This window comes from Stegostoma tigrinum, chromosome 25 (assembly GCF_030684315.1).
Source record: "Stegostoma tigrinum isolate sSteTig4 chromosome 25, sSteTig4.hap1, whole genome shotgun sequence".
In the NCBI taxonomy this organism is placed as follows: domain Eukaryota; kingdom Metazoa; phylum Chordata; class Chondrichthyes; order Orectolobiformes; family Stegostomatidae; genus Stegostoma; species Stegostoma tigrinum.
Genome location: NC_081378.1, coordinates 11,817,569 through 11,830,263, shown reverse-complemented (window position 1 = coordinate 11,830,263; position 12,695 = coordinate 11,817,569). Strand labels below are relative to the sequence as shown.

Genomic DNA, 12,695 nt, shown 5'->3' with positions numbered 1-12,695 from the left:
ACCTTAGCAAAAGACCAAAGTAAGGAAAGGAACGCAGTAAGTGTACTCACACCAGCGAAGGAAAGCAGACACTCTAAATGTTTGCTCGTCACTAGGTGCCTTTTTGCCCGTGTCACAGCAACGTAAAGCAAGTTCCAATCGATATCTGGCACCACATCTGAAGGGAAAGATGCAATATTGTTTTAATATCAAAACGTAATGATAGTCCAAATGTGTAGAGTTGCACAATTTCGTTTCTGGAATCAGGGTCAAAGGTGAGTCGAAGTTATTTGCCAGATAATATTAAAATGAGATGGTAAGCTAGGAATTAATAAAGGAAAGACTGGGCAGAATAATGGAGAACTATCCAAGTGAATCAGCAAGACACTTTTCCATCCCCACCCTTGTCTGCTTTCAGAGAGACCACTCTCTCCGTGACTTCCTTGTTCGTTCCACACTCCCCTCCAACCCCACCACACCCGGCACCTTTCCCTGCAACAGCAGGAAATGCTACACTTGCCCCCACACCTCCTCCCTCACCCCTATCCCAGGCCCCAAGATGACTTTCCACATTAAGCAGAGGTTCACCTGCACATCCGCCAATGTGGTATACTGCATCCACTGTACCCGGTGTGGCTTCCTCTACATTGGGGAAACCAAGCGGAGGCTTGGGGACCGTTTTGCAGAACACCTCCGCTCGGTTCGCAATAAACAACTGCACCTCCCAGTCGCAAACCATTGCCACTCCCCCTCCCATTCTTTAGATGACATGTCCGTCATGGGCCTCCTGCAGTGCCACAATGATGCCACCCAAAGGCTGCAGGAACAGCAACTCATATTCCGCTTGGGAACCCTGCAGCCCAATGGTATCAATGTGGACTTCACCAGCTTCAAAATCTCCCCACCCCCACCGCATCCCTAAACCAGCCCAGTTCGTCCCCCCCACCACTGCACCACACAACCAGCCCAGCTCTTCCCCCCCACCAACTGCATCCCAAAACCAGTCCAGCCTGTCTCTGCCTCCCTAACCTGTTCTTCCTCTCACCCATCCCTTCCTCCCACCCCAAGCCGCACCTCCATCTCCTACCTACTAACCTCATCCCACCTCCTTGACCTGTCTGTCTTCCCTGGACTGACCTATCCCCTCCCTACTTCCCCACCTATACTCTCCTCCCCACCTATCTTCTTTTCTCTCCATCTTCGGTCCGCCTCCCCCTCTCTCCCTATTTATTCCAGAACCCTCACCCCATCCCCCTCTCTGATGAAGGGTCTAGGCCCGAAACGTCAGCTTTTGTGCTCCTGAGATGCTGTTGGGCCTGCTGTGTTCATCCAGCCTCACATTTTATTATCTTGGATTCTCCAGCATCTGCAGTTCCCATTATCACCAATCAGCTGAGTGCCACTGCTTGTCACCAAGATATGGATGTTCACAGGTATCTGTGGATTCCTTGCCTCAGCAGCTGAAACCATTGCTACTTCTCAAAGCACAACATACTCCCAGTATACAGTCAGGTTTCAATCAACATGAAAATCACTCAGTATATAGTTCACAATTGCTCATCTCCTCAAAACTAAACTACCTAACACTTCCAATCACAAATACAGCGTGGAGCTGAAGGAACACATCAGGTCAGGTCTGATGCTGCCTGGTCTGCTACATCAGCTTTCCTGCTCCTCTGATGCTGCCTGGCCTGCTGTGCTCCTCCAGCTCCACACTGTGTTATCTCTGACTCCAGAATCTGCAGTTCTTGCTATCTCTAACACTTCCAATGGTTCAGTGGGAACATACAGCACCATCCAATACACCAGAACATATAGGGCACAGGCTCAGATTGTGGCCTAAGTTGCACAGAAACTGAAAGCAGAAGTAGGTCATTTAGCCTGATGAGGCTGCTCCATCACTCTTCAGGATCATAGCTATTCCTGGCTTTCTCTCCCAACTTTTCACTGTACTCCGGTACTAATTCAATGACATATTCTCACTCTCTTCCCACACCCCTCGATGCCTTTAAAATCTAAAGGGTTTTCCCCTCTCTCTTTCTTGAATATATTCAAGGACTTAGTATCTACAGCCTTCAGTGGTAGAGAATTCCACTGGTTCACTACTCTTCAAGTGAAGAAATATTTCCCTATGTCCGTCCTCAATGGCCTACGTTGTATTCTGAGACGGTCGGCCTGGTTGTAGACTCCCCACAACCTCCCTGCACCTAGTCTGACCAGCCCTACCAGAACTTCATACGTTTCAATCAGACCCCTCTCATCCTTATAAACTTTAGTAAATACAGATCCAGGTGAACCAGTCTCTCCTCAAAGGACAATCCTCTAAACTCTAGCTGAGCTGAGACAGTTAGGGTGAAAGGGGCCTCTCAGCTCCAATGTGAGGCAGAATGAATAAATCAATTAAGAGATGCAAAAGGCCAGTCAGTATTTCTAATCCTGATAATCTCAATTACCTCTCCACCCACCAACTCCAACATCCAACGCACGTCTACATCTCTCCTCCACCCCAATTCATTTGGTGTGCACCTATGGACTGTACTGGAAGACATTACTGAATGGAATGTGATGCCTTTTGTGGTGGAACAGTCCATTCGCCTGAACAGACCAGGCTTGTGCAAAGACTGCATTTTGGAGAAATGGTGGTGGAGTGGAAATGTTGTGAGGCTATGAATCCAGACTCATGTTCTAGAAACCGGGGTTCAGATCCCACCATGGCAGATGGTGAATTCAGTAAAAATTTAGAATTTTTGAAAAATTGTCAGCCTAATTGAAATCATGTAACCACCTAAAACTGTTGTAAAAGGCCCATCTGGTTCACTGATACCGCTTAGGAAAGAAATCTGCCGTCTTAGTCTGATGTGCATGTGGTTAGAACATAGAACATAGAACAGTACAGCACAGAACAGGCCCTTCAGCCCACAATGTTGTGCCGACCATTGATCCTCATGTATGCACCCTCAAATTTCTGTGACCATATGCATGTCCAGCAGTCTCTTAAATGACCCCAATGACCTTGCTTCCACAACTGCTGCTGGCAACACATTCCATGCTCTGACAACTCTCTATGTAAAGAACCCGCCTCTGACATCCCCTCTATACTTTCCACCAACCAGCTTAAAACTATGACCCCTCGTGCTAGCCATTTCTGCCCTGGGAAATAGTCTCAGGCTATCAACTCTATCTATGCCTCTCATTATCTTGTATACCTCAATTAGGTCCCCTCTCCTCCTCCTTTTCTCCAATGAAAAGAGTCCGAGCTCAGTCAACCTCTCTTCATAAGATAAGCCCTCCAGTCCAGGTAGCATCCTGGTAAACCTCCTCTGAACCCTCTCCAAAGCATCCACATCTTTCCTATAATAGGGCGACCCAGAACTGGACGCAGTATTCCAAGTGCGGTCTAACCAAAGTTTTATAGAGCTGCAACAAGATCTCACGACTCTTAAACTCAATCCCCCTGTTAATGAAAGCCAAAACACCATATACTTTCTTAACAACCCTGTCCACTTGGGTGGGTATTTTAAGGGATCTATGTATCTGTACACCAAGATCCCTCTGTTCCTCCACACTGCCAAGTTGATGCTTAATGTCCATCTGGGAAATTAAGGATGGGTTATAAATGCTGGCTGAGCCAGTGAGCCTGACATCTGTGAACGAATAAACAAAACAGTGAAGCACCTTCAGCACAGAGTGTACAAGGTCAGCAGAAGGGAGAGAAAACAGGTTTAAAAAATCTTCAGAAAAGGACTTGCCCATTCTGAACTCCGAAGGCATACGGTGATCATGTCGATAGCCTGGAACTTTCACAAGGTCAGAGGTTACCTGTACGGTGTGAAACTCATAACCCTTTGCTTTGCATGCAGTTCCCAAAATAACATCTGTAAAAGATTGAAAAGGACAAGAGAAATTCTTAAGTGAAATAATCCCTTTGATCTCGAGGTAGAAACTCAGAGGGAAAGGTGATCAGATGTAGGAGGACATCATTTAACCCCTTAGCCTGTTCTGACATTCACTAAGATCACAACTGTTCTATTATGCCTCATGTACTTCAACTCTGGTGGTTAACAAAATTCTGTCATCTCAGGTTTAAAGTCAACAATGGCACCAGCATCCACAGCTGAGTTCAGATGACTGAGTCACAAATTAGAGTGCATCACAGGATCACAACAATGCAGAAGGAGGCCATTCAGCCCCATGGGCTCTCTAATTGGGCATCTGATTTTGCGTCCTCTTTCTATAACACCATGCATTCTTTCTTATCAAATAACCATCCAGCTACCCTTTTGACAACTCAAAACACTGTCACGCAGTGCACTCCAGATCTGAACCACCGCCTCATGGAAAGGTTTTTCCTCATATCACTTTCGTGAGTGATACGACCTTTGCATTATTTCAGAATTGTCTCACATTTTTACACATATAACACCTACATTCAAAATATGAATGAATTAAAAAGAAAAGACAGCCACATACGCAAACATACACACAAAAAAGAGACCAAGAAAGTGACAAGAGGGAAACAATATCTAAAATTGAGGTCTCTAGACCAAATACTTACTGCCCCATTCACTAAAGATTTTTCTTCCAATCATTGACCAAAAGTAAAATCAGTTGGGGCAATAGTAACATAATCAGCCCTTTGGGAAGCTGGTGTGATCAAATGCAATGCAAGCCCCTGCATTTCCCACTCAGCGATTTCGGCTCAAACCACCCCCACTTTAAATTCATCTTTTGAAACATTCCTTGATGCAGCAACATTACTTTCAAATCTAAAAGCCAATCTGTCTCGGGACGATTCAACAACTCCCAACTTTTAGTCATCTGCAGCCCCCTCCTCTGAATTAGAAGGTTGTAAGTTCAAGTCCTACTTCAGGACTAAAATCAAAGCTGACATACCAGCGCAAAACCAAAGGAGTCCTGTACTCTCAGCAGTGTCATCGTTCTGATGAGATCTTCAAACTAAAATCTAGCCTCTCCTCTCAAATGGATGAAAATCTCGGCTCTCAGTTTCCTTGAACTAAATCTTGAAGTCCGGTGCCAGTGCAGATAGGAATTATCTGTGTCAATAACCGGTCAACTGTTTTCCCAACAAAATTTCTTCATAGCAAGACGCAACTTATAAAAAGGTTTTACGTTGACCCTCAATGTGAATGCTCAACAACACAAACAACAAATTGAACAAAATTGCTTTAAAAGCTCAAGAACTCAGCTCTATCTGCTCGACACTCAAGCCAGAGGTAAAGGAATTTAGCAGGAAAATGAAAATAACATAATAAAGGTACTGAAAAACAAGACAAAGGATTGTTGAAGAGGACAAAATAGTCTTGTTACCTGCAAATTTCAGGTCATCAACAGAGTAGCTGGTGATTTTCTCTATCAGTGTAGGGAGCCCCAGACTGTACTTCTCCACCAGTGCAATCCTCTCTTCCAACTCCTCATCTTCAGCTTCAATTGCATAATCTTTCAATCCATGCAAACCACCTTTACGTTCAAATATTCTGATGAATGGATCACGGATTACCAGATCCTCTGTTAGTGCAAAACAAGAAGCTCCGCTTAGATCATGAAGTGGCATCATTAAGAAAAACTGTGAAAGATCCACCCAGCTTAAAAATGACAAGTTTTTTTTAAAAAAGAAAGCCAAACATCTACATTAACGATGAATTCAACACTTTATGCAAATAAGCAATTGTCTGTGCGAGAACATCAGAAGTTCTCAAAGGATCAAAAGGACCTCAAGTGCATAAGTCCACAGACTCTTGAAGGACAGGTAGATAAGGTGGTTAAGATGTCATTTTGGATATTTGCCACTATTGTCAAGGTAATGAATTGAAATAGCAAGGAGGTTATAATGGAGCTGTGTATAACGTAAGTCGGGACACAACTAGAGTATTCTGTGAAGTTCTGATTGCCACCCTATAAGGAGGATGAGATTGCATGAGACAGAGTGCAGAAGAGAGTCATAGAGTCATACACCATGGAAACAGATCCTTCAGTCCAACCAAGACAAACCTAATTCCCAAACTAAACTACTTCTACCTTTCTGCTCCTGGCCCACATCCCTCCAAACCTTTCCTATTCAGTGTCCATCCAAATGTATTTTAAACATTGTGATTGCACCAGCATCCACCACTTCTGCAGGAAGATCATTCCACACGTGAATCACCCTCGGTGTAAAGAAATTGCCTTGTGTCTTTTTTAAATCTCTCCCCTCTCACCTTAAAAATGTGCACCCTAATCTTGAAATTCCACATCCTAGGGAACCATCAACTCTATCGACAGCCCTCATTATTTTATAAAATTTTATTAGGTCACCTCTCAAGCTCCACTGAATAAAGTTCCAGCCCTTCTTTATAACTCAAACCTTCCACACCCAACAACCTCCCAGTGAATCTCTTCTGAAACCAATATCCTTCCTATAACTGGGCAACCAGAACTGGACACAGTATTCCAAAAGAGGCCTCACCAATGTCCTGTACAACCTCAGTGTGACTTCCTAATTTCCATACTCAAAGGACTGAGCAATGAAGGCAAGCATGCCAAACGCCTTTTTAACCATCCTGCCTATATGTGACACAAACTTCATAGAATTATGTACCTGCACCGGTGGGTCCATCTGTTCTACAACACTGCTCAAGGCGCTACCATTAATTGTATAAGTCTTAACCTTGTTTGTTGTACCAAAATGCAATACCTCAGTTATCCAGATCGAACTCCATCTGCCATTTTTCAGCCCATTGACCCATTTGATCAAAATCTCTCTGTAGCCTTAGAAAGCTTTCTTCACTGTATACTATGCCACCAATTTTGGTGCCATCTGCAAACCTACTAATCTCGGCTTCTATATTCTCATCCAAATCCTTTATGTGAATGACAAACAAGAGGAACCAGAACCGATCCCTGTGGCACACTGCTGGTCACAGGCCTCCAGTCCGAAAAGTCACCCTCCACCATTACTGTTTGTCGTCTGCTGTTAAGCTATTTATGTATCCAAGTGGCAAGCTCACCCTGAATCCCATGTGACCGAACTTTACTAATTAGTCTAAAATACAAATAAACAACATCTACTGCTGTGTTATTATCAATGTTTTAGGTAACTTCCTGAAAAAGCTCAATCAAGTCTGTGAGACATAATCTTCTTCACACAAAACCATGCTGTATTCCCAATCAATTTATGCCTCTCTAAATGTCCATAAATCTTATCTTTTGTAATCACATCCAATAACTTACCCACAACTGAAGTCAGATCCACAGGTCTATAATTCCCAGTTTCTCCTTACAGCCTTTCTTAAATAAACATTACATTAGCCACCCTCCAGTCATCAGACACCTCATCCATAGATATAGATAATGAAAATCTTTCTGCAAGGGGTCTTGTAATTTCCTCCCTTACTTTCCACAATGTTCTGGGATACATTAGATCAGGTCCAGAGATTTATCCCCCTTTATATTCTCTAAGGACTCCCCAACTTCCTGTTCTGTAATGTGAACTTTTTTCAAACATCGAAGTTTATTTCTCTGCATTCTCTAGACTCCATTTCTTTCTCCACAGTAAAAACCAATACTAGAAACTCATTTAGTATTCTCTTCCATTTCCTGGGGTTTAACGCAAAGATGATCTCCTTGATCCTTAAGAGGCCCTACTCTCTCTCCAGTTATCTTCTTGCTCTCAACATATCTGTCAACTCACTTTGGCTTATCCTTAACCTTATCTTCCAGTGCTATCTCATATCCCTTCTTTGCTTTCCCCATTTCTCTCAAGAATACTCCTACACTCTGTATTGATTAAGAGATTAAATTGAACCAAGTTGTCTATATCTAAAAAAAATTCTTTTGTATTCCTGACTTGAACCTCAATATCTTTATTCATCCATTGTTCCTTAATCTTTCCAGCCTTACCTTCACTCTAACAGGGACAAAATGCCTCTGAGCTCTCATCATCACACTCTTGAACGCCTCCTACTTTTCAGACGTCCTTTTACCTGTGAACGGTCTACTCCAACGAACTTTTGTAAGTTCTAGTCTCATAACATTAAAATCTGACTTACTCTAATTAAAAACTTTAACTTTTATGGAAGACTTATCCTTTTCCATAACCATTTAGAAACTAATAGAATTATGATCGCTAGACCCAAAATGTTACCACACTTTTACTTTAGTTACTTGTCCTGCCTTATTGCCCAAAAGAAGGTCTAGTTTTGCTCCTTGAGTAGCATGAGCATCCACATATTGATAAAGGAAATTTTCTTGAGCACATTTGACAAATTCTTCACCATCCAAACCTTTAACACTATGGCAGTCCCAGTCAATGTCTGAAAATTAACATTCCCATATTACAACCTTATTATGCTGACATAAACCTGGGATTTTCCTACATATTTGTTTCTCAATTTCTATCTTACTACTGGGGACCTAAATTACAATCCATCAAAGTGCTACTTCCTTTCTGATTTGTAGTTCCTACCCATATATTTTCACTGGATGGTTCTTCAGAAATATCTTCACTAGTTGCAGCAGTAACGTACTCCTTAATTAAAAACATCACCCTTCCTCCTCTCTTACCTCCTTTTTCATCATTCCTATAGCAGTTAAAATCCAGAACATTGAGCTGCCAGTCTTGTCCATCTCTCAGCCAAGTTTCTGTAATAACCATGATGTCCCAACCCCATGTCTCAAAAATGCCCTGAGTTCATCAGCCTCACCTGTAAGATCCCTTACACTGAAATAAATGCAATTTAGTTCTTCAGAGTTATTCTGACTGTCTCTTGTCTTTCTTTTCTAACTGACGTGCTGTCCTCACATTCACAACCTACCCCAACAATCCTTCCATCTACACTGCCACTTAGAATTTCTCCACGAGCCTTCTCTATCAGTGTAAAATCTCCCTTAATAGAATGAGCAAATCTCCCTGCTATGATATTGGCTCTTTTGCAGTTTAGGTTTGACCCATCCCTTTTGAACAGGCCTTTTCTATCCCAGAACACATTCCAATTGAATTCCAAGAGATTCCAAACCAGTACTGCTGAACAATACATCGGCTCTTCAGCCATTGAGTTATCTCCTTTAACTTTTTGTTCTTTCCCTCATTTAAGTTTGGCATTAGGAGTATACCAGAAATTACTACTTTCAAGGGTTAATTTTTTAAATCCTCTATATATCTCTTAAATTCACTGTGTACTGCTTTAATCTTTTCCCTAAGAATGTCATCCCCACTAATGTGTACAGGAATTTCTGGTGTCTCAATCACACCTTTAATAATATGCTTGAAACATTTAGAAACATTCTCAATCCCAGCACCAGGAAAGCAACAAACCATCTTAAATTTGTGCTCACTGCCACAGAATCATCTGTCTATACCCTTTTCAGGAAAGTCCCCTATAACAATAATGCTATTAAAACTTGTCAAATGTTGTCTCACATAAGAATCATTCCAAGTGTCCAATAACTGACTGCCCCTTCCATTTTCCTCAAAGAGACCATCCCCTTCAACTGTTCCAAAAAATGAGTAACTATTTGATACAAGAACAGTGACTGGAGACTTCTGAACTACTTTCTAACCTTTCCTGATAATCACCCATCTATGTGACTGATCCTGCTGAGTAATATCTTTTGTAAATCTACTAACCATCTCACTCTGTACCTTATACATGGCCTTAATAACATTAATGTAAAAAGAAGGTTGTTTCAACAACACCTAATATAAATAATAAGCTACATTTCATTACCTGAAGAAAATAATGTTAAAATGGAAAAAAAATTAAAAATGCATATATATCAAACATATAAAAATGAAATAAAATCAACCACTGAGCTAATTAACTGAATAAAAATGATTACTCTTCAATAAACTCAATGGGAAGAAAAACTTCTCTGGAGCTGACCATGTGTAGGCCTCTTCAGTAGGTTGCAGGAACAGCAACTCATATTCCTCTTGGGAACCCTGCAGCCTAATGGTATCAATGTGGACTTCACAAGCTTCAAAATCTACCCCCCCCACCCCCCCATCTGCATCCCAAAACCAGCCCAGCTCGTTCCCCGCCTCCCTAACTGTTCTTCCTCTCACCTATCCCCTCCTCCCACCTCAAGCAGCACCTCCATTTCCTATCTGCTAACCTCATCCTGCCCCCTTGACCTGTCCATCCTCCCCAAACTGACCTATCTCCTCCCTCCCTCCACAACTATACTCACTCTACAGGCTCCATCTCCACCCCTTTAACTTGTTTGTCTCCTCTCCACCTATCTTCTCCTCTATCCATCTTCAATCCGCCTCCCCCTCTCTCCTATTTCAGAACCCACTCCCCCTCCCCCCTCTCCCTTTTCTGATGAAGGGTCTAGGCCTGAAACGTAGCTTTTGTGCTCCTGAGATGCTGCTTGGCCGGCTGTGCTCATCCAGCTCCACACTTTGTTATCATGAAAAGACAACTCCTTATTTTAAAAAAATGCTTATTTTTTCAAAAACAACCTTTGCAATTTTAAAAACTGCCCCCAGAACCACAGACTTATTAACTGAAGAATTAATAATTTAGAAGCCTTTTAGCTGTTCACTGTCGATCCTTTAAATAATTGTTTGAAACAAAAGTCAATTTGAAAGAAAATTGTGCTTTTTTTTGTTGGTTTGATTGACTGTTTTTTGAATGTCAATAAAAAAAAGGCAAAAATCTTATATCAGTAAACTATAATGACTATAATAATGGTAAAAAACTTTAACAAATCTTTAACTAAGCCTGCAATCCCAGGAGCAGCTGCAAAATCCACGCTGTTCCTGTTGGGTAATGAATAATACACACCGGGGACCTGCCGTTCCCTACGGTGCACACTGGGACTGCTGTTCTCTTCAAGACACAGAGGATGTTCCCTGGGCTGAAGCAATTCAGGTATAAAGAGAGATGAAATGGGATGGAGTAGCTTTCTTTAGAACAGAGAAGATTGCAGAGGTCCTATTTGAGGTTCGCAAAGTTGTAAGGGGCATTGAAAAGCTAAGTAAGGAGAAACTTTTTTCTCCTTTACTCAAGGAGTCAATAATCATGGGCACTGTTTCAAAGGCAAAGGGCAGGAGGTTAAGAGGGAATTTGAGAAAGATGTACGGATAGAGTAAAAAGACAAGGTCTTTTCCCTGGAGTGCGGGAATCCAAATCTAGACAGCATAAGTTTAAAGGTGAGAGGGGAAAGATTTAGAAGGGACTTATGGGGTAACTTTTTCATGCAGAGGGCGATGCATGTACGGAATGAGCTGCCAGAGGAAGTGGTGTAGGCTGGTACAATTACAACATTTAAAAGGCATCTGGATGGGTACACAAAGGGTTTAGAGGGATAGGGACCAAATGCTGGAAAATGGGACCAGATTAATTTAGGATATCTGGTCAGCATGGACAAGTTGGACTGAAGGGTCTGTTTTCGTTCTGTACATCCCAATGAATGTATGACTCTAAGATCCTTTCCACCCAGATGTTGGTAGGTATCTGGAACTCACTGCCTAAAAGGGTGATAAAGGCAAGAACCCGAAAGACATTTTAAAAAGTATTTAGATGAGCATTTGAAATCCACAGGATAAAAGGTTGCAGCCAAGTATTGGGAAATTGGATGACCAGCACTGACACCTTGGGCTAAAGGCCTCTTGCTGTGCTGTAAAAACCTTATGACTCTGTAACATCAAAGTCATGAGCCTTCCCTGTTTTACTTTAGCTTCTGGCATGTTTATACATTTATTTTGATGTTCTTCTCAATCTTGCACAATTTCAACACATTTTGTACAAGAACAAGTTCTGCTCAATTTCCCTTTTTACTCTCAACCTTTCATCACGGCTACCTGTTGTTCAGGCAAGCTTTGTTTGCAGTTAATTCAGCAAAGTTCCAGGTAGAAAATTCAGGATCCAAACAGTACTCCAAAAAATAAGAATGAAGCTGAGAAATGCTGTAAAAACTCAGTCAATCTGGCAGCAAGAGAAAGACAAGAGTGAACATTTCAAGTCCAATGACTCTTCATCAGAACAGTTTTGATGAAGAATCACTGGACTCAAAACATTAACTGTTTCTCTCACTTCAGATGCTGCCAGACCTGTGGAGTTTCTCCAATGTTTCTGTTTTCATTTCATATTTACAGCATTCAGTTCTTCATTTCCACTCCACCCATGTCTGGCTGAGTCCTTGTACAGTAAGATGCAACGGTCTCACCTCTTCTGTTTTGATTAAACATTGAAAAGATGTTTCTCTGGGTTCCATAGTGAAAGAAGCAGGCTTTACTTTATTCATTCATGTGACGAAGGTGTTGCTCTGTGCAGAGGCAGAACATCCAAAGGAGGAACATAACAGGGTGTGTAGTGAACCAGACCAAATCCAATCCCTCAAAATATATTAAGAAGATAGCCTAAAACATAACCTTTTCCTTTTTTGAAGGTAAGTGCCAGGCATTGCATTCCAGATGCAATTTGATTGTTCAAACTACCAGATTTGGAGCACCACACACTCTATTCATTCACTACAGTTAAAATACAACAAAAGAAAGAGGAACTTGGAATAACAACTCTAGCAGAAAACTTAGCAGAATAATATTTAATACTAGACAGTAACTGTTTCGATATATAGCATGTAAACACACAGGCAAAGGCAAATTCAGTGAAATAGATTGTCACACAGGTAATTCTCCAATCCAGGAGGAAAAACATCAAGAAAGAACTCAGAGAGAGAGTAACAGGGAGAGATGTACTGCAAGTTCCAGTCAG

The 12,695-nt window shown here is 41.8% G+C and overlaps 1 protein-coding gene across 5 annotated transcripts in view; it reads right to left on the bottom strand.

Moving 5' to 3' along the window:
* Positions 1–12,695, bottom strand: part of fbxo18 (F-box DNA helicase 1) — a 64,641-nt gene that overhangs the window by 12,256 nt on the left and 39,690 nt on the right. For 4 of the 5 annotated variants that reach the window (XM_059654482.1, XM_059654481.1, XM_059654480.1 and 1 more), the window contains exons 17-19: positions 5,308–5,505; positions 3,729–3,854; positions 51–157 (exon numbers count right to left, since the gene is read on the bottom strand). In XM_059654482.1, the coding sequence (XP_059510465.1) occupies positions 51–157; positions 3,729–3,854; positions 5,308–5,505 (431 nt within the window). The remainder of the gene's footprint in view (positions 1–50; positions 158–3,728; positions 3,855–5,307; positions 5,506–12,695) is intronic. The other variant, XM_059654484.1, reaches the window with a different exon arrangement.